This window comes from Hermetia illucens, chromosome 5 (genome assembly GCF_905115235.1).
Source record: "Hermetia illucens chromosome 5, iHerIll2.2.curated.20191125, whole genome shotgun sequence".
Lineage (NCBI taxonomy): Eukaryota > Metazoa > Arthropoda > Insecta > Diptera > Stratiomyidae > Hermetia > Hermetia illucens.
This window is the reverse complement of record NC_051853.1, coordinates 98,517,149-98,539,340: the sequence shown is the minus strand read 5'-3', so window position 1 is coordinate 98,539,340 and position 22,192 is coordinate 98,517,149. Positions and strand designations below refer to the sequence as shown.

At 42.1% G+C, this 22,192-nt stretch overlaps 1 protein-coding gene across 2 annotated transcripts in view; it reads left to right on the top strand.

Moving 5' to 3' along the window:
• LOC119657882 overlaps nt 1-21,054 on the top strand; it is a 30,468-nt gene extending 9,414 nt beyond the window's left edge. The window contains exons 1-5 of one of the 2 annotated variants that reach the window (XM_038065015.1): nt 7,818-8,080; nt 8,423-8,786; nt 8,845-9,013; nt 20,255-20,563; nt 20,628-21,054. In XM_038065015.1, the coding sequence (XP_037920943.1) occupies nt 8,431-8,786; nt 8,845-9,013; nt 20,255-20,563; nt 20,628-21,050 (1,257 nt within the window). In that variant the 5' untranslated portion in view covers nt 7,818-8,080; nt 8,423-8,430 and the 3' untranslated portion in view covers nt 21,051-21,054. Of the gene's footprint in view, nt 1-7,817; nt 8,081-8,422; nt 8,787-8,844; nt 9,014-20,254; nt 20,564-20,627 lie in introns of those variants that run through there. The other variant, XM_038065013.1, reaches the window with a different exon arrangement.
• The last annotated feature ends 1,138 nt before the right edge of the window (nt 21,055-22,192 follow it).

Here is a 22,192-nt window from a genome sequence, read left to right as displayed (position 1 = left end):
CTGGATGCGCTATTCCCTTAAACCCTCCCCATCATCCTTTTCCTATTCTCTCAGTGGTCAACCCCTTTCACTACTGACCTCCTTCAAAGACCTGGGTGTAATATTCGACGATAAACTTCGTTTCAATTCCCACTTCGTTGACATCATCAATAGAGCTTCCAAAATGTCTGGTTTTATCCTATGTTCCTCGTCCGACTTTACCTCAATCCAGCCCTCCTTAACACTCTTCAATTCCCTTGTCAAAAACATCCTTGAATATTGCTGTGTATTCTGGTCCCCTTACCGCATCCGTGACGGCCGCGCTCTTGAAGCTGTACAACGGAAATTCACCCGGACCCTCTTTTATAAAAAGAACCTTGCACGGAATGATTATCCGTCACTACTCCGCACCCTCAATCTCCCCTCCCTACAGCAACGCCGTATCTTTCTTGATATGTGTACTCTTTTCAAACTCTGCAATGGTCTGATGGACTGCTCCGCCAACTCGGATATTACTTTCCGTATCGCCTCGTCTCATAACACACGTAATGCGGACATTTTTGATGTACCCTTCGCCGAGCTCGAGATTTACTTTCACTGTCCGATCCCGAGGTTTCGCCGGTCCTACAATGCCCTGCAGCTTGGTTCCTTTGACTCTATGTCCCTCTCTAGCTTTAAGCGCAAAATATGCCATTTACTTGCTCCTCCCTCTGAGGACAATATGCAATAAGAAATTTGCTTTCTGTGTATTGTCCTCATTCAATAATTAAATAAATAAATAAATAATATGATGGGATGAGTTTAAGGGGGAGTGGGGAGAGCACCACATTGGAAGGAGGAGTGTAAATTTATTTTTATTAGAATATCGACATTTGGGTAGCAAATGAAAGGGCTTAATTAGTACTTTTCATAACTCTCATATCATTCGGAAGATAAGGCAACTGACATAGGATATAGCTGCATGTAACAGGCCTGGTTCTCAGATACTACCAGCTGAAAAATTTGAAAATAACATAAAGACACACCTGTAGAAAGTTTAGGCCTCGAATAAGGTTAACACTGGTGTATCACTATATTTTACAAATTTATCAAAAAGAGACCGTCAAATTTCTTCTCAAATTATGAAAGCAGCAAAAACAAACAAGTCGGAAAAAGTATGAAAGGTTCTGTATATTTCTTATATTAAAATATTTGAGTGGACATTTGTTCCATTTGAATGCATCACGTATAATAATTGGGCTGAAAAGTTCGTGGGTTAACATAGAACAACAATTTTTTTCTTTGATAAAATTTAATTTTATTATTCAATACAGTTGCCTTCCAGGGCGATACAATGATTGCAGGATCATACAAATTTGAGATACCATTTTTAAGGTTTTGTGTAAACACAAAACCCTATTAAAATCGGTTTATTGTCTGTCTATCTGTCTCTCCGTCTGTCTGCCTGTTTGTACGTCAAACGCATTTTTCTCGCAAATTGTAGCAGCGATTGACACCAAATTTGGAGGAAAGATAGGAACTGTGAACGCTCATACATACAGTGAGTTACATCACGTCGAATTTAAGGGGAGGTCCCCATACATGCAAAAGGGGGGTGTACATTTTTTTCATCAAATATAGTCATGTGGGGTATCAAATGAAAGATCTCGGTTAGTACTTTCCAAAGCTCATTTATTTAATGGAGTGATTCTCAGAAACTATTCAACCGAAAAATCTGGAAAAAATCATGAGGTTGCCACTACATGGTAGCTTGGCTCTGAAATATCTTCCATACCAATATCCCATCAAATAAAGTTAATAATAGTATATTACTATAATTTTCAGTAATTGGCTGCAGAACCCCCCTTAAGTACATCCTAGCACAACGAAATTGCAGCAAGCAATGTAGGCTATAATATAGAGCTTGACCCTATCAAATTTGGTGCAAATTGTATTATCACTAACAAAGTTATAATAGATCAAATTTGTCACTTCTTTGGAAATTTAAGATTTTGAATGTCAATATCACCCGAAAGTAAATATTCTCATAGAATAGATGCGGATATTACGTGTCACGTACTAATGGAACAAATTCACACTCAAATGTCTTTATAAAAGAAATACACAAAACCCTTTATACCTGAAGCGTTCAGCTTCCGGTTTCCCGACTTGTTACAGTATGATTTCTCTTTGGCCTCAAATTAGGCTTCAGTTTCGGCGATTATCTCTTCAACGGCACTAAATTTCTTTCCAGTGAGCATTCTCTGAAGATCTGAGGAAAAAGCCAGCGGGGGCCAGATCTCGAAAATAGGGAAGCAATTCAAAACCCAGTTGAAGCGATTTTGCCATCGTTTTCATTGGTTTATGACACGGTGTATTGTCTTGATGAAACAGCACTTTATTTTTCAAATGGGGCCGTTTTCCGCGATTTCTTCCTTTAAATGCTCCAATAATGCTACGTAATAATCGCTATTGATGATTCTTCCCTTTTCAAGATAGTCAATGAGTATAATACCATGTGATGCGATAGCCTTATCAGTCGACTGTTGCGTATTTGCACCTTTTAAATTCGATTCACCATGTGCAGTCCACTCAGATGACGATCCTTTTGACTTTGGTGTGAAATAATGGAGCCATGTTTCGTCCATTATCACATGTCGACGCATACATTCGAGTTTTTGATACAGGAAGAGCTTCAAACACTGCTCAAAATCGTCATCTCGTTTTGTTCTTGGTCAGTTGTGAGCATGCGCGGCAACCACTTTGAAAAGAGCTTTCGCATACCCGAACATTCATGCTCGATATGTCCAACGGATATCTTTAGAGCTTCTACTATTTCGATCAACTTGGCCTTGCGATCATCCATGTTTTCATCGGTAACAGTCTCTTTGGGCGCCCACTGCATGCAAGTTACGTATACAAATCCCTCAACGGTTATTGAAGACCTCCTAGATGATGTAAACAATCGTCAAAGGTTATCAAGTAACACGATGCCTGTCTAGACAATATTCTCAGAACAGGTAAAGGTTATCAAGTAACACGATGCCTGTCTAGACAATATTTTTAGATCAGGCATACAATTCTCTGCAATTATCAACATTAGTAATAACAGATCAAATTCTTTCATAGGAATTCCAACCGAATGCAATTCAGCATTAATCACTATATAAATGGACTTTGTATACGTAGCAGCTCGCTCAGTCGTTTGCAGGATTTCAAGTCGTATAGATCGAATAATAAACTTGTCGTAGATCGTTGTTGATGTTGAATGGTCTCGCGAGTGATCCTGCTGATTTTAGCCTAGTCAGTCTTATTAATTTCGTCGGGATATCGAATTCCATCCTGGCCGTGTACTGTTTTACCCTGGCTATGCTATAATATAATAATCGTTGGCGCAACAATCTGCATTAGATCAGGTCCTTCAAGTGTGTTAGAGCACTTCATTCAAGACCGTAACAGTACACTACAGTACACTGTAGGAGACAATGTGGTCAGCATTGCACTCGCCCGAGATTATTACCCTGATTTGACTCAGATGCTCATTTGCAGCTGAGTCGACTGATATCCGACGTCAAATCACGATACAAGTCCCACTGCTACCAGTGAAATTTGAACCACGACCTTCCTTATGATAGACTTGTGCTCTAACCGCTCAGCTATCCGGACACATGCTGTCATAGGCGGCTTTAATGTCGATGAAAAGATGGTGCAACTGATTGCCATATTCCGGCGTTTTTCCATCGCTTGCGGTCAATGCTCTGCCCATTAATGCAAGTAAGAAGAAAGCTTTCACCCGTCAGGCTGAGAACCTTAGTTTTGTTGGTTTTTATCTTCAGGACAGGGCAGCATCAAGAACGTCACCGATAGCAACACGAAATAATATCGGTGGCAAGATGCAAACCTGGCGGACTCCGCTTTGGACCTCAAAATCCTCTGAGATTTTACCTCGGTGCAGCGTGTAGCATTTTGCGCCATCATATGTTGCTCTGAAACAAGCTAGTGGTTTCTCCGGAATGCCCTTCATGCGTAGAACACTTTAGACACTATCTCTATTCACTCCATCGAAAGCTTCCTTGAAATCAACGAAGAGTAAGTGTGGCGAAGATTTGAACTCCGCGCAATGTTCCAAAATGATCCGTATTGATATGGTCAGTGCAGTACGATCCGGAGCGCAAACCAGCCTGTTCTTCGACGACCAAGCCATTATCTTGGCAAAGACAGGGAGCACGCAAATATTCCTCCAATCGTCACACTCGAAACAAGTGCGCTTCTTTGGGATATATTTTCTTACACTCTAATCCCCTTCTTCCACTTCATTCTACAATTGTGATGCTCCTTTCCCTGGACCGTCTGGAAGTCTGCCTGAAAGTGATTGACATGTCGAAAGAGCACGCCTTACGATAGTCATTACAACCAACCCGACACCGGATTGACGTCTGTTACCACTTGGCTTTCCAGAGTACAAAAGCACAGTGCCACCAGAGAGGAAGAGAAGTACTCGCTAGATTCCCACATCTTATTTCGCTAAGGCCCACCATTTCCAAATTATGTCACTAAAATTCCCCCTTAATTCGGAAGAAGCGAACTTGCTGAGGACCCTCGCGGCCCTTATCAAAAGGCTTGTGCACATTCCAGAAACCAATCATAGTCCGTTTTCGATAGCCAAAGGTCGTTGCGTGCAGTCAGTCCCTATCCGAGGCGTTGTTGACATTTCAGTAACGGTAAAGTGTCAAAATTTGCAGGTGGCTATCCAATAAATGTCTATCCCTCTTTTAGTCGCCTCTTGCGACAAGCAGAGAAGACTTTAAGTGTATTCTTAGCCCCAACTCACACACGTTTGACTCCTTTATGAGGAGGCAAGGCTTAATGTCTAGATTAGACCAAAGTGAAATTTCCGCAAATCAGAAGGTGTGCTTTACGGTGCAGGCATTTCCCGTTAGGTGTAAGTTGCAATTATCAAGCATTTTCCGGTAAAGCAAGTCAGGAAACCGGAAGCTTGACGCTTCGGGTACAAAAGGCTTTGCGTTTCCTTATGTGAGGAGCATAACGCGATTCTCCATTTCGATGGTGTGGTTACGTAATTCCCGCTAACGTGAATTCACTTACCAATTTTGGTCTGAACATCGAAGTCAATGCGACCAAAAGGCCGGCCGAAACAACGGTGGCTTGATACACCGGATGGGGATTTAAAAGCCTCGCGATTACATCCAGATCAGACATTTGATAAAATAAAATGGCGAAACCGATCTCGATGAGCCGACCCCGCTTGTGAACGGGACAAAGGTTGAAGAAAAGCAAGAAAATGTGAGGAGCGACGAGTGCATGACAGCTCCATGTCACATAGCGAAAAATTCCATTGATCTCTATTTTCTAGAAAGGGATTTAAATCAATCATTTGATGGAAACCCCGACATTGATAATAGTCAACCTCATATACTTCACACTCTGACTTTAATATTATTAGCAAATGCCAAGAATGTAACCGACACCAGATATTAAAAGGGGCTGGGGACAAATAGATTCTTCATTAATGCAATTTTAATATTTCTCTCAAATGTCAATTATTCTCGTTAATTATGACGTCAGCATCTTATTTGTATGGTTTAGGATACTGTTAATTACCACGAAATTGATAAGTTTGAACTGCTATAACTTTGGCACTAATGGATTTTCATGAAACTTGGCATGTGTAAGAACGAGGCTACCCTCTAAGGGGGAGTTTTTCACTCAATTTCTAAAAGTTGGTAATATACTATTAGTAAGTTTATTTGAGCAGATATCGGAATGGAACATCTCTCGAGACTTAGATTTCACATGAGTGTTTTACACAAAACCTTTAAAAGGGCTGGGGAGAAGTAGATTATTCATAAATGCGACTTTAATATTTCACGCGAATTATGACCTTAGCATCTTATTTGCATGGCTTTGGAAACAGTAAATTCGCGCGAAATTGCTAGATTTGAACTGCTATAACTTTGGCGTTAATAGCCAGATTTCCTTAAAATTTGGCATGTGTATGTGAAATGAGGTCCTCTATGCTGGTGCATAGTCCTAGTATAAATTTAGGGGGGTTTTTCAGTAAATTTGTAAAAGTTTATTTGAACAGATATCGGAATAGGACATATTTTGAGGCCTAGATTTCATCTAAGCGCACTTTCCTGATTTTTTTCGGATTTTTGGGATGGGTAGTTTCCGAAAATGAGTCCTGTCTCACTTTAAATGCGTACATTTTGATTCCTTACTCACGCACTTTGCAATTTGCGCCAAAACTCGGTCAATTTCGGAAAGTACAAATTTTTTTTTAAATCCCCCTTTGCATGTATGGGAAATCGAGTTCATAGTTCCCATCTGTCCACCACCAGTCGTTCGGATCGGTTTAGCCGTTTTGGAGAAAAATGCGTGGGACACACAGACAGACAGTGAATCGATTTTAATAAGGTTTTGTTTTACGAAAAACCTTAAAAATGAAACGTGTCTTCCGTAAAACAACACTTTTGAACGTTATGTTATAAATTTCCCGGAAACTAATCAACCAATTCGCTTGAAAATTGAACTGCATATTCTAAACATGCGTAACTATCGTCCCTTTCAATTAATTAATTAAATATAAAATTTTACAACATCGTGTACTATAAGTTGTGTAAAGAAATAGCCAATTTTGCAGTTCCCCATGCATGCAAAAGGGGGGTGTAAAATTGTGGGGTATCAAATTAAAGGTCTCGATTAGTACTTTTTAAAGTCGGTCTTAGTTTTGACTGTTGTGGGAAAGGTGGGGAGTGCGGGGGTTTGAAAGTGATCACTTCTTTAAGGGGGCCATTCTTAGAAACTACCCAACCGAAAAATCTGAAAAAAATCAGGAGGCCACTATATGGTGCCTGGGCTTCGAAATACCTTCAATACCGATATCCTTACAAATAAAGTATAAGCGTCCGGTTTCACGACTTATTTATATAATGAAATCAAGGAAAACATAAATATATATTTTAGCAGTCACAAAACTATCGGCTTTGTGACTTAATACCCAACTTCTTTGAAAATAAGATTGGACTTATAATTTCGCCTAGCAGCACTACGTAATACTCAATTTATCCAAAGCATAAGCAGTAAGACAAGCATCCAAACTATTTCCGCAACCTTTAGAAATCTTGCTGTAAGCCCAAAGCTCTGAACAGACAAAATTTCGACTACATTCAGATCTCAACTCAATCGTGAATAAATTCTTCTTCTATTTTTAGCTACACAGTCGAAACTTTATAAGATCGGAGAGGCCTCATCTGTGAGAATAAACACTAGGTTTTCTCCTCAGGGTTGTGGACAACCAAACAGGCTGAAATTTTCACTCAAAAGTAACATTAGTCATGTTTGATCCTAAAGTGCGATTGAAAACAACTATGTCATCGCGGTATGAGTCACCAGACCGCCCCAATGTCGCCCCCACACGAAAAGCTAAGAACTTCACCAGAACAGGTGGGCCGCTCACGCAGAAACATTACCAAGCGAATTAAGAGAAATTACTAAAATCCTCTTTGTGATTGAGAATTTACGAGAAATAGCTTAAGAGTAAAAGCGAATAAGGTCGCCTAGTTAAAGTGAATATGCCTTCCTATCTGTAATACAGACCGACCGACTTGCCCCTGGCACTGATTTTTTAATAATTTTTTCCCAAAAAGGGTTTTCCCCCTTTCTTTTTAAATAATTTATTCACCTTTATTTCATATTGTATATCGATACATTGTACATGCTGATATCTGGCATTCACCCCTAATGGTGATTCTCCCACCACTACCTCTTACTGCCAGTAGGTGCAGAGTCTACCAATTCTATTTCCAGGAAAAACTTGATTACAAAACAAATATCTAACCTAAGTTAGAATCTTTTGCCGGAGTTTTTGTTTGGTTGTTGTTTGGTAGTTACGCAAGATAGTCAATGATTTCGGAAAATATATAAATAGTTCTCAGAGAAGCAAAAAGATTTCCGGTCTTTGTGTGATGATGAATGTGCGTGGACGTGGTAGAACATATTCGGTTCCAAATTAAATTTGCGCGTCGTCCATTAATTCTGATGTGCTAAAGGCACTCTGATTTGATATCGTAGTTGGTAATTGTTAACTTTTAGGCAACTGGTAAGTTCTTCCAGTGTAGATCGTAGATTCAATAGTTCCATCGTTCTGTGAATATTTAAATCTTTTGAAGACCCTTTCCCTCACATCTAATTACCCGACTAAACCCAAGCGTGTGATTCACTCCATTGACTACTTTAACTCGCCGCATTTTATTGGTGCATTTGTAATCAGCACTATCGAGGTTGATAAGATTTTGGAACATTTCGCAACGTTGGCCAATGTTTTATTCTGTATCGTTACAGTAACTTTTCAACCCGCTTAAAGACAAGTCCCAACTCTCTTTGTTGAAGCAGCAATAGATTGCGAGCTATCAATTTTATTGAATTCAATCTTTTCTTCCAGTTAAAGTGATGGGCTCTGAGGCTGAAGCGGATTTTGTTGTCCCGGACCATTTGACCAGGGAAGTGTTCCGGAAATGCCTTGAAAAAGACCTCAATGTGGATAATATTCAAATCGTCCACTTCGAAATAACACCCGGGAGCAGCCCCGGTGACAACTACACAAGCAAAATATATCGCTGCAAAGTCTTATATAACCAACCGCACACTGAGGACAAGACAATCTATTTTCTTGCTAAAAGTATGATTGTTATCCACCTTAGCGACGAATTTAGTCAGAGCGGGATCACAGAGAGAGAAGTCAATGTTTACCGAGACCTGCTACCAAAGTTGAGCAAATTCCTAGGAGGGACAATTGTGGCCCCGAAGTAAGTTCTATGGTAGTTTAAGAGATCATGTTTAAATCTATTATTGTATGTGATGCAGGTGCTATGACATCTTCACCGAACCAAATCAGAACTTTATTTTCGAGGACTTGAAAGCATTAGGATACACTTGCGCCGACCGGGTAAGCGGACTAGATGCAGACCATTTGAAGGTAGTGTTAAATAAGACCGCCAAATTCCATGCAGCGTCGATGAAATTACTTGAAGAAGTAAGTACTTACTAATAATTCCACTATAACATTATGCATCCCCCACACAATGAAGAACGGAACGTATTGAAACCGTTCTAAAATAATTTAATATAGACTTTTATCTTACACCATATACGCATCCCAACATCATCTTTGTCTTTGCTCTACAACCCTTAATTATAATCAAAATTATGAAATGAGGGGTGAAATATTTAGCTTAGCAGAAGCGGTTACGATTGCATTGGTACTGTCCCAAAAATACCTTATAACAGTCCCAGCAGGACAATGTAATCATGATCTGAATTTCATCAGATTCAATAAGAACCACAGAGTCTATCTAAATGAAGCTCTTTAGAAATTATGGAAGCACATTAAATGTTTGAGCACTCATTTCCGAGGCAATGTGAATATTGGGAATAGCTCTCAGTCACTTCTACATCGATGATCATCATGACCATCAGCGGCGCAACATTTAGTCACCATCATCATCAATGGCTCAACAACCTATATCCGAACTATACCCGCCTTAATAAGGAACTCCAAACATCCCGATGCGCCGAAGTCCTCCAATTCGATATTCTTAAAAGGAGTTTGGCGCCCTGACCCCGACCATCGCTCCATATAAGGCAGTGTCTGCCACGTCTTCTTTTTCTACTATAAATATTGCCGTTATAGACTTTCCGGCTAAATCATCCTCACCCATACTGATTAAGTGACCCACAATAACCTGTTGAACCGTATTTTATACACAACCAGACCCTCGTAGTATCGCTCGTAAATTTCGTCGTTATGTAGATTACGGAATCGTCGATCCTCTAAAAGGGAGCTAAAAATTCTTCGAGGGATTCTTCCTTCGAACGCGGTCAAAGGTTCACAATTTTTCTTGCTAAGAACCCCAGTCTCCCAGGAATACATGAGAGATCATTGTCATGTGTACAAGACAGATCGAGGGCTCATATTCACTCCATCTAATGCGGAAAAGTGTAGCCTATGTGCCATCGTTATCGATTTGCCGCAAATGAGTCCCTTTCGGGGCTTCCCGAAAAGCCAGCGCTTCTTCCTTTTCTTCAGCCTTTCAGAAGCGGGGTCAGTTCGTGGTAATCGATTTGGCCATTTTGTTCTAGATGCAATCGCAAGAGTTTCAAATCCCCATCCACCATATTAAGCCACCGTTGTTTTGGACGGCCTTTTGGTCACTTAGCATCGACTTCGATGTTCAGACCAAGCGAATTCTCGTTAACGCGAATTACAAAGCCATATCGATCTACGTCTTTCAAAAAGAATACCAGATGTAAAACGCCACTTCATGCAAGTTGCGCTAATGCATGAAGCAATTTTACAATGCAGTTCTTCATTGGTTGATAGCATTGACCCGATATATCTAAATCACTCAGTTCTGGACAGGCCATTGCCATTGCTGATTGTGCCTGGTTCATGGGGAGTGGTCGCCAAAAATTTAATTTTATGTAAATTCAATGTGAAACCGTGTGGCATGAGGCGATCATTCCATTTTTGGAAAAGTTGCCCGAGATAATTTCTACTATTGGACGCGTTGAACGTTGGATGTCCAAAGTGACAGTGTCCATAACAAGGACAATGAGGAGAAATGGGAGGGCACTTCCTTTATGATCACCAACAGAGACACAAAGCGGTTTCCATACACCCTCGACACTTCGAACTTTACTTTTCGGACCGTGGTAGAGCTATTGAACTGAATTCTTCTGGCACTAAGTGTTGTCGTAAAGCATACTGGATGAGTTTCTTTGGCACACGGTTAAACGCTTTCTCTAGATCCCGAAATGCAATGTAAAGAGGGTTATGCTTCTCACGGTGTTTCTCCATGACTAACCACGCAGCATGTATTACTTCAATAATTTCGCAGTTCTAGACAAATTCGGCTTAATTTTCGGTCATTTCAACGATTTCGCGAATACCGTTGTCAAGAATGGGTTCAAAAATCTTGTCATAATTTGAACATTTTGCTAGACTACCTTCCGTTTTCCATATTGGAACTGTGGTATTGTGGCCTTACAGTCATATGGGGCTCTACCTCCCTGAATAACCCAATTGTAGAATTCTCTGCGATGTCGTCAGGCATGCAAATGTCACAAGCGTGTGTGAGGAATGGTATAATGGTCCATTGAACCCCTACATGTCCTCCTGAAAAGGTAGCATAGAGAACATCATCGACAACGAGAAGAAAACATATTGACGACAAGATGTTACCCTGACCGACAATGCGTTGGGTTTCAGGTTCCTCTAAAAGTTAATCTCAATGCCCAGATAACAACCATTAATTTTTGCGGAATGCAGTAACCATTTTACCCACGGAAACTGTACCGTCTCCGGATGTTGCACACTTGAACCATGGTATCCTATCTTTTCAGCCTGCGCTTATGTGTGTCGCCGGCGGATGGTAATTCTGCCAGCGGCAAACAAGCACCGGAATTTTAGGCCAGTGTTGAGGCCAGGCTATCGGAGATAGTCAAAGAGCATCTTTTGGAAGGCAAAGGCAGAAAGGGGGGTATCATTCCCTATTTCAATTCCTCCCAAGTGGTTCGTGGGTTCCACGTTATAGCATGCAAATACCAATTCTCCTGATACTTTCTGGGTTCGAGGTTCGCTAAGATCAGCGCCGCCTGAGAGTGCGTAAAACTCGAAGTCATCCCATATTACGAGATCCCCATCATACCGGCCGTTCGTATCTGATTACCGAAAATCCGCATCGACAAGGACAAGCTCGTCCAATCGCTGCGCATTCAAGAACTTACGATTTCCATAGTCGACTGGTTGATTATGAAGGAAAAAGAACGCCAGTCGACTACCTGGAGTACCTGGAGCCACTGGAAAAGGCGAATGGCAAAGCACGCAAGCAAATCACTCAGAACTCGCTAGTCTCTGATGGTCTTCCTCCTAGAACAAGATATTGACGTCGCATTAACACATCAGAAGGTTCCAAAATAAATATTATAATTTATTTCACAGTACAAGAGACACTGATCGGAACAGACTAGAGCATGTATCCTCGGCGAAAAGAGCCTACATACTTTTCTGTGTCCGAACCTGAATTTCACCGACGTGGTCGTGGTCAAACTGGAGCTAGCGGGGCCAGAGAATATGTATATTTCCTTACATGGCTCACCACCGATCAGAGGAACTGCAACACTTAACGTCCACCAGCAAAAAGGATAACCTACTGCTATGGCAATGCAAAACATACGCTTCGGGGCAGCTCAGATTTTACTACTAACATAAATCTATTGATGTATAACAGGGCAGTACACCAACTTTCCATTTTACCAGCGCGGAGAACTGTGATGATTGGGAGGAGGTCCTTGGTTTCACCCTACTAACCGACAATTGGATTCTTAGGGTGAAATTGAAGTGTCCCACCAAAAATCCTTCTCAGATCACAGTTGGATACTTTTCAGTCTAAATCTCGTCGCAGAGGTCTCCAAACCTTTCAGAGACCCCAGGAGGATTGACTAGAGAAAGTTCGGTCAAATTATCAAAAACAAACTCTCAAGTGCGAAAACTAATAACATTAGCACGACAGACGAATTGGAGTCAAAGGAGAGGTTGCGGCTCTGGAAAAAGCATTTGAAACCGCCTTTAAAGTTTCTTGCCCTGCTAATTACAACAAAAAGACAGTCTTACTGAGGTAGAATGAAGAAGCTGAACAGGGAAATCTTCAACATCTGCTACTAATATTAGGAGCATAGGAGCCCATCCTTTCTAAAAAAAAGTTAGAAAGCTCCTGGATCTAAATCTTCTCGTGTGGAACTTTAGAGCTGCTTGTTCAGATGCACTTCCCAGCACTTGCCAGCGGAAATGACTGTGAGCGAGAGCCTTGCTTGGAGGGTATTTAGTGCGAGACTATAAAATCGGCTAGGTTATAACCAGCTTTTCTGCATATAACAGATCCAGGTAGGCAGGCATTATGTCCTGCCACAGAAGCAGCAACAAAGGGTTGTGCCCTGACTTGCCAAAATTTACCGGAGCTGTATCCACATTCTAAGACATGCATGCGCATGGTTTTCATATAGGAACCCGGAAGACGTGACTATGAGTCCGCGAAAGACTTCCGACCAATTAACGCCACCTCTTTCGTGTTGAAGACTCTAGAGTGCGGACTCTAGATTACGGAGAGAACGCCTTCCTCTAAATTGCTACACGCCTACCTCAAAGCAATTTCACAGAAGCCGCCCTCCAAAAGGTAACTAGCACCATTGAGCGGTCACTGCAATACAAACAGTACACTCTAGCTACCTTCCTGGATAAATCGATAATATCCATGCTAAAGCCTAGGATCATTCAGTCTGATCTTAGCCAGAGCTGTGAGTAAAAGTAGTTCTGAATTCGTTACCTTTTGCAACAGGTTCTCTCACCAAAGCCCTCAAAAATTTCCTCTTATCACAGCTTCTGATGCATCGCACTTCTAGATATTAGCCATGATGTCGGAACTAGATGATTTAATTCTTTACATTGTCTTGTGGCACCCTTGCATGATGTAAGCGACAATTTGAATAGCACCTATAAATGGCCGCATTTTTCAAGCCGGTCCCATGCTCATCAATATTCTCAGACAACATATTCAAAATACTCATCATCCGGTCAATTCTCTAACTATCGAATGACAAGTAGATCAGGAAGACTGCCTTCCTTCTTCTCATTCTTCTTCAACCTATATCCCGTGCAGAAAAGAGGTCAGCTCGTCTCGATCGGCTGTACCGTCTTGGCGGAAGCAATAGGCCTAACAAGCAAGCCAAGACAAGTGGTGATTTCTTTGAGGCCGATGTCAACGGGCCTTTCGTTTTATATATCCAGGAAACAATTCCTCCTCAACTACTGAGCATTATGCGATTGATCTGATTGTTGACAGACTCTGGGTTAGAATAATTTACCACCGATAACGAGGCAATGAAAGCGGCAGAAATCCATAAAGTTCTCACCAATACCGTATGTCCCCGTCAAGTGTCCGAACGAAGAGAACTCGTCTTGGCATTTAGATCACCCATTACGATCGTAATGTCACCAGCCTCTCCATGCCCGCATTCAATTGAACATAGAAAACCTCCTCCTCTCTATGGGAAATTTCCATTAGTACATAGGACTGTACTATTGTGATGGTTCTCATTTTGGACCGAAATTTCGCACTTAATATTCTGTACAAAGCTTGCTCCCTGATAACAATAGCGCCTTATTGTTGCTTTAAGTATTGGTAACATTATACAATCGGTCAAATACCGAACTCCAGCTTACTTCGATCAAGCATTCTGGGAGAGTATTCTCAGGAACCCCAAAATTTAAACTCACTTAACTCCAGGCTGGCCAACGTATAACGCCAGACCTTTCTCTGAAATCAAGAAAACTAAGCTCTTGATACCATTATCGGGGATGGATATCGGGTGTAGTGAATTCTTAATCATCATCAACTGCACAACAACCGGTATCCGAACTAAGCCTGCCTTAATAAGGAACTCCAGATATCCCAGTTTTCGTCTGAGGTCCACCATTTCGATATCCATAAAACCTGCCTGGCGTCCTGGCCTACCCCACCTACCATCTCAGGCAGGATCTGTCTCGTCTTCTTTTTCTACCACAGATATTGCCCTTACAGACTTTTCGGATAGGATCATCATCATCCATACAGATTAAGTGACCCGCCCACCGTAAACTATTGATTTTATCTGCAACCTGACGCTCATGGTATCGTTCATATATTTCGTCGGTATGTAGGCTACGGAATCGTCCATCCTCATGTAGGGGGCTAAAAAATCGTCGGGAGGATTCTTTTCTCGAACGCGCCAATAGTTCGCATTTTTTCTTGCTAAGAACCCAAGTCTCCGAGGAATACATGAGGACCGGCAACATCATTGTCTAGGCTCTGTTGGCTGCCAACAGCCGTGCGAGGATTTCATCGTCATAGCTGTTATCGGTTGTGATGTGTGATGTTCGAAATTATCAACGGTCTTAAAGTTGTAGTCCCCTATCTTTATTCTTCCCGTTTCATCAGTGCGGTTTGATGTTGTTGGTTGGTTGGTTTTTGGTGCTGACATTACCACCATATATTTTGTCTTGCCTTCATTGATGTGCAACGCAAAATCGCGCGCCGGCTACTCGATCTGGATGAAGGCAGTTTGTACGTCTCGGGTTGTTCTTCCCATGATGTCGATATCGTCAGCATAGGCCAGTAGTTGGGTGAACTTAAAGAGAATCACGGAGCACTCTTTTCAGGGCCAGGTTAAAGAAGGCGCATGATAGGGCATCCCCTTGTCTTAGACCGTTGTTGATGTCGAAAGGTCTTGAGAAGGATCCTGCTGCTTTTATCTGGCCTCGCACACTGGTCAGAGTCAGCCTAGTCAATCTTATCAATTTCATCGGGATACGGAATTCTCTTATGGCCATGTACAGTTTTACCCTGGCTATGCTATCGTAGGCGCCTTAAAGTCACCGAAAAGATGATGCAACTGATGTCCATATTCCAACAGTTTTTCCATCGCTTGTCGCAGAGAGGAAACCTGATTTGCCGCTGATTTACCTGAAGTGAAGCCTCTTTGTTATGGACCAATGATGTTCTGGGCGTATGGGGCTAACCGACCTAGCAAGATAACGGAGAATATCTTATGGATGGTACTCAACAACGTGATACCTCTATAATTCCCTGGTGGGGTTGCTCCCTGTACTTTTCGAGTTCACAGACCTGTTGGTTCTCCAAGGCGACCTTTTTCCGTCTGTTAAGTCTGTGAATCCCAACCAAAAGGGAAGTCACTATCTCAGTGGGGTATCCGACGCGTGAATTGATTATGAATACTACTCCTTGAGTCATTCAGGCCACTCATCCCACGCATCCCATCTTCTTTTCCAAGTGGGCTTAAGACCATCTTTAGCGGGAGTTAATCCATGATTTCTGCTGTTGCTGCTGCACCATTTCATTCATATTACGCGAGAGGAGAATGATTTAATTTCTTTGAGGCGATATCACATTTTGTTTGTAATTAGTCGGTATGTGTACAACCCCAAATATTTTGGCTTCTGCTCAATTTGCACGAAAGCCTTTTCTACATAGTCTCTTTGTAAGTCTATACACTTCTCTCAGCAATGCTCCCATCTCTTTAACCCATCCAAATAGTACTCGGCGTCTTTCTCTGCAAAATAATTGTTTACGAAGGTGATGGCCTCCTCATTTGACGAAAATCTTTGTCCTCCAAGCGCAATTTTCAGATTAGGGAACAAAAAGAAGTTGCTTCGGGCTAGATCTGGCGAATAAGGAGGGTGGTCAAGCAGTTCAAACCGTGATTAGTGGATTTTCGCTATGGCAACCGCAGAGGTGTGAGACGTCGCATTATCTTGGTGAAACAGATTTTTTTTCTTCAAATGTGGCTGTTTTCCCACAATTCTGCGTTTAGCTTGTAAAGTAATGATACGTCCTGTAATGGTTTTTCCTGTTTGGAGATAATCGATTAAGATAACAAAAAATAGTCATCAGACGAAAGGGAGCGTGTTCGACTTGAAGTCATCGGGGAAACTGGTGACCGAGAGTCGATGGGGGCAGAGGCGGCGGCATCAACAACACCACGCCGCACTGCAGGTAACAGTTTCAGTACTCGCCGAAGAACTCTTCTCCACCGTCCAGCTGAGGTTTCCGCTGAGGTTTAGGACGAATTCCAAAGAGCGTGTATAGAATTCTCGGATATGGATCCTTTGCATAGACCAGGTATTCCCAGGCTCTATGCATCTCCAGCAACTCCAGGAATTCTATCTCAAATCAATGATGAGATTGCATCTCGACTGTGTGCTGATATGTCGCTGCTGCAACTACAATCACTTGTGTATTGTGGTGCAGTTGCGGCTATCAGATTGCACGGTCAGAAGATTCGCTTTCGTGTTATTGGTTTGAGTGACAAAAGAGATCCACCATGGAAAATTCGTCTGGAACGTCGGCGGGACTCACTAAGGCAGGACAATTCTAGACTGATTCAGATCAGCACCGGCAGTGCCAGCCGACAGGTGAGAAATAAAGTGCAGAGGGTTTACCGGAACTATGCCATCCCCTGTGAGACACCCGTTGTTGAAATTCTGGACACACTAAAACAGAAACGTTCTGTCATATGCAGTCGGTTACGACGGTATGGTGAAAGTGATTCCAGACGTGTCCAGAATACAATATACGCGAGGAATCAGCGGAGCTTTTTCAGATCTCTCAACGAATCCCAACAGAGCGCCCAGACAATACAGTTCTCGGTGACGGAAGCGAAAGAGTATTGGGGTGAACTTTGGGGGTTACCTGCCCAGCATGCTGAGCATGCTGAGTGGATCACCGCCGAAGGCATCCGCCATGCCAATACACCTGGCATGAATTTTGCGGATGTTACCGAAGAGGAAGTTCGACGAGCCATAAACAGCTCGAAGAACTGGAGGAGCCCAGGTCTGGATCGGGTGCACAATTTCTGGTATAAGAAATTTACCAGCGTACACAGTCGGTTGGCACGCAGTATAAATGAGGTCATGAGTTGGCCGGAGGAATTTCCACCTTTCCTCACTGGGGGGATTACCTACCTTGTCCCTAAGAAGGACACGGTGCAGGACCCCGCAGACACAAGACCGATCACTTGCTTATCAACTCTCTATAAATTCATCACGTCCATTATTAGTGGAAGGATCAATGGGCACCACGAGATCAACAACATTCTGTCCGAGGAGCAGAAGTGCTGCCGAGTTGGGCCAAGGGGTTGCAAAGAGCAACTCATTATCGACTCGGTAGTTGTAGGACAAGCAACTAGAGGCCAAAGAAACCTCTTCAGTTGCTATATCGATTATGCCAAAGCTTTCGACAGCGTTCCGCATACCTGGCTAATCGACATCCTACATCTGTATCGCATTGATCCGAAACTAACAAAGTTCTTGGCGACAGTCATGGAAGGGTGGCATACCACCTTATCAGTGCGTACATCTGAGGCATCTTCCAGGGGGATTCGTTGAGTCCCCTTTGGTTTTGTATGGCACTGAACCCCCTTTCATGGCTATTGAATGATGCTAGAGGGCATGGTTAAAGTATGGCCTACGTGCTAAGTGCGAACTGACACACTTGATGTACTTAGATGACATCAAGCTGTATGCTGGTACTGACAACCATCTGAGAAGTCTGTTGCGAATAATAGACATGTTCAGCCGTGATATTCGAATGGAGTTTGGATTAGACAAGTGTCGAATCCAAGCCATCCGCAAAGGTCATCACGAGCCGCGTGCCGGACATAGCATTGGTGACCTCCACATCGAAGCTATGACCGAGACAGACTTCTACAAGTACCTAGGAATTCTGCAAGGAACCCATGCTCGAGTTGGTGATCTGAAGGATGCTCTGCTGTCCGAATTCCTGCGACGTGTAAAGCTGGTGCTGAAATCGCATCTCTCGGGGGAAAATAAAATAAGCGCGTTGAATGTATTCGCTATTCCTTTAACTGGCTTATGCATTCGGAATATTGCCGTGGACGAAGACCGATCTGGAAAACGTCCAGCGGCGGATACGGACAACTATGTCCAAATTCCGAATGCATCACCCAAAGTCTGCCGTGGAGCGGATGAACCTGCCTCGGGACATCGGAGGTAGGGGCGTGGTTGACGTGGCGACACAACATCATCGCCAAGTCGACTCCCTACCCGCTTATTTTTACAGCAAAGAGCAGGCGAGTCCCTTGCATGCGGCTGTCTGTAAGGCAGACTGTGGGCTGACTCTACTTAACTTGAAGGATCGATCTTTCAATCCTCTGAGTGGGGTGAAGTCGGACCAAGAGCGGATCGATGAATGGAAGTCTTTGGCAGCCATTTGTCGATTTGCATTTGTCGAACAGATGGCTGTGTGCTGGGGAGCTCTTTGCTGAGACGGAGGGGTTCATGTGTGCCATTCAGGATGGCGTGGTCGCCACCCGAGCTTATAAAAAGCTCATCATGAAAGAACGGGTGGAGAACGACCAGTGCAGAATGTGTGGTTCGGCGTTAGAGACGTTGGACCATCTCATTTGTGGCTGTACTGTTATGGCACCGGTGCAATACATCACCAGGCATAATACTGTTTGTAAGGTTATCCATCAGAACCTTGCATACAAGCATGGGCTGATCACGGGGACATGTCCGGTTTACCGATATGAGCCGCAAGCAGTACTTGATAGTTCTGCTTACAGCATGTATTGGGACCGGCAAGTTCTGACTGATCGCCACACTTTACACAACAAGCCTGACGTACTGTTAGTTGACAAGACGGGTCGCTCCGCGTATATTATTGATGTTGCTATCCCCCATAATAGCAACATTGAACGGAAATACGTGGAGAAGAAGGTGAACTATGAGCCATTGGCTCGGGAAATCAAAGAAATTTGGCGTCTCGAGCGAGTGGTTGTAGTTCCCATAATGTTGTCAGCTACAGGTATTGTACCTAAATCCCTAACGACTTCCCTTGATGTCCTGGGACTTTCGCACAGTCTGGTTCAAACCATGCAGAAGTACACCATTCTGCATACGTGCTCGATGTTGCGGGGAGTACTCGACGGATTCTTCCACTGACCTACCACCGGCCACCACCACCAGTGCCAATTTAGTTTTTAAGTAGGTAGGATCGTCCGAGCCTAAATGCTTGGCACTTAGTGCTAGTATTACGTACGGTTTTATAGTAATGTTGGCCTGATCAAGCTGATCAGTCTTGTTGGCATGTTGCATTCTCTCAGAGCTGGTTTGGTTTTCGTGATTAGCTTTGGTGTGACAGAGGCTAGAAGCAAACGTCTTATCTATATTGAGGAAAGTAACCTAAAAAGCCTATGTTTCTCCATGACTAGTCAAACGACGTGGGTTTGCTTTGCTAGTGCTTCAACTGCTTTGGTTGACGAACATTTCAGTCAAATCTAAGATGCGCAAGAATCTTCATTTCCTGGGATGACAGACGAAAATGTCTGTAGTATAAACCCCTTGCTTGACTGTCCTTTTTCTTGAAATAAGATTGTGTTGTACAGCCTTATAAATCAGATTTCCATCTTCCCCGATTACACTATTAAACAATTCACTGAGCGAGGATGGGCTCTAATTTCTTGCTTGTCACAGCGCAGTTGTAATATCACCAAGCCTTGTTGCTTCCCAGTTTTCGCTTGTTTGATTACCTTTATTACTTCTGTGCCGCAGATCTAAATTTCAGCAGTCCTTGCAGTGATAAATGAAAAAATTGTTGCGTTGATATTAGAATTCTGTGTTCTGTTCTGTTTTTTCCAACAGGAACCATCAACCGAAGCAGCATATCCTATAGGATTCATCAATGAAATATCAATGAAAGAACCAGTCGTCCAAGGATTTTGGCAAGGCAATTTGAAATTGGTAGCGGAAATAGTGAACACAATTCCAGGATATGAACGTTTCAGTGCGAAACTAATGAAAGTCTACGATAATTTCGTAGATATCGCTTTAAAAATGATGAGACTCGATCCTGTAAAAGACATAAAAGTAATGAATCATGGCGATCTATGGGTAAATAACTTCTTATTCAAATATAATGAAGAGACGAAGGAACCAACGGATGTAATCTTTGTAAGTTTAGAACTTCTAGTTGAATTCTGCAATAGACGAAACCCTTGTTTTGGACAATTTTCAGGTCGATTATCAGGGAACGTTTGTCAACAGTCCTGCGATTGATATCAACTATTTATTTAGCACAAGCGCACAATTGGATCCCCTTCGGCGGAAGCTGGAGTTGATTGAGAAAAATTATTATCCAGTTTTTGTGAACGAACTTCAAAGATTAGAAGTAAAGTCGGTGCCTTCCTTGGAGGATATATTGGGACAAATTAGATCACGGGAGATGTTCAGTATTATTAATCTTTTCGCAGTTCTACCCTTGGTATCTATAAATAGAGAAGAATCCAAAACAAACGACTACACCCAATTTCTAGATGCAGATAAATCTAAACGAAAAATGTTAATTGGAATGTATACTGATCGATTTATGGACGCTATGAAATTCACTTTGAACAACTTAGAAGATGTAATTGATGAAATAATAAATGAATATTCTTGATTTACAGTACAGTATTATCATGTATATGGAATAAAAACAAGTCGGGAAACCGGAAGCTGGACGCTTCAGGTACGAAAGGTTTTGTGTATTTCTTAGTACGTAGCACCTAATATATCCATATATTATGTGAGAGTATCCACTTTCGGGTATCAATATCACCCGAAAGAATGCTTCATAGTCTTCAATTTTCAAAGAATCAACAAATTTGAGGTATTATAACTTTGTTAGTAATAGTGCGATTTCCACCAAACTTGGTAAGATCATGCTCTATATTATAGCCTATATCATTTCATGGTACTAGGATGAACTTAAGGGGGGTTTCTAATCAATTACAAAAAATTGTAGTAATATACTATTATTAACTTTATTTAAACAGATATCCGCATGGACGGTATTTCGGAGTCCAGGCACCATATAGTGGCAGCCTCCTAATTTTTTTCAGATTTTTCGGTTTGGTAGTTTCTGAGAATGGCCCCCTTAAAGAAGTGATCAATTTCAACCCCCCGTGCTCCCCACCCTTCCAACGAATGTCAAAACTAAGATCGGCTTTGAAAAGTACTAATCGAGACCTTTAATTTGATACCCCATATGACTATATTTGATGAAAAAAAATTTTACACCCCCCCTTTTGCATGTATGGGGAGCCCCCCTTTAATTCGACGTAAAAGGATGTAATTCACTGTATGCGTGAGCGTTCACAGTTCCCACCTTTCTACCAAATTTAGTGTCAATCGCTATAACCGTCTCCGAGAAAAATGCGTGTGACGGACAGACAGACAGACAGACAGACACTAAACCGATTTTAATAAGGTTTTGTGTTTACACAAAACCTTAAAAATGGATTGATACGGGGATGAATCGTTTAAATTTTTATAATTCAAGACAAATATACTTTTAAGCGTTGATGACCACCAAATTAATTAACTGGAATTGTATGTTTGTTTAAGTAGGGATTCCATTAGAAGCGAAATGAAAGCACCATAGACAGGAATGGTCAACAAGCATAGACAGGAGCTTTTAAGGTTTTGTGTAAATAAAATGAAATTCAATTCAATGCTTGTCTGTCCGTCCGTTTATCTCTCTCCCCTTTTTAAGGTTTTGTGTGAAACAAAACCTTATTAAAATCGAGTCGATATCTGTCT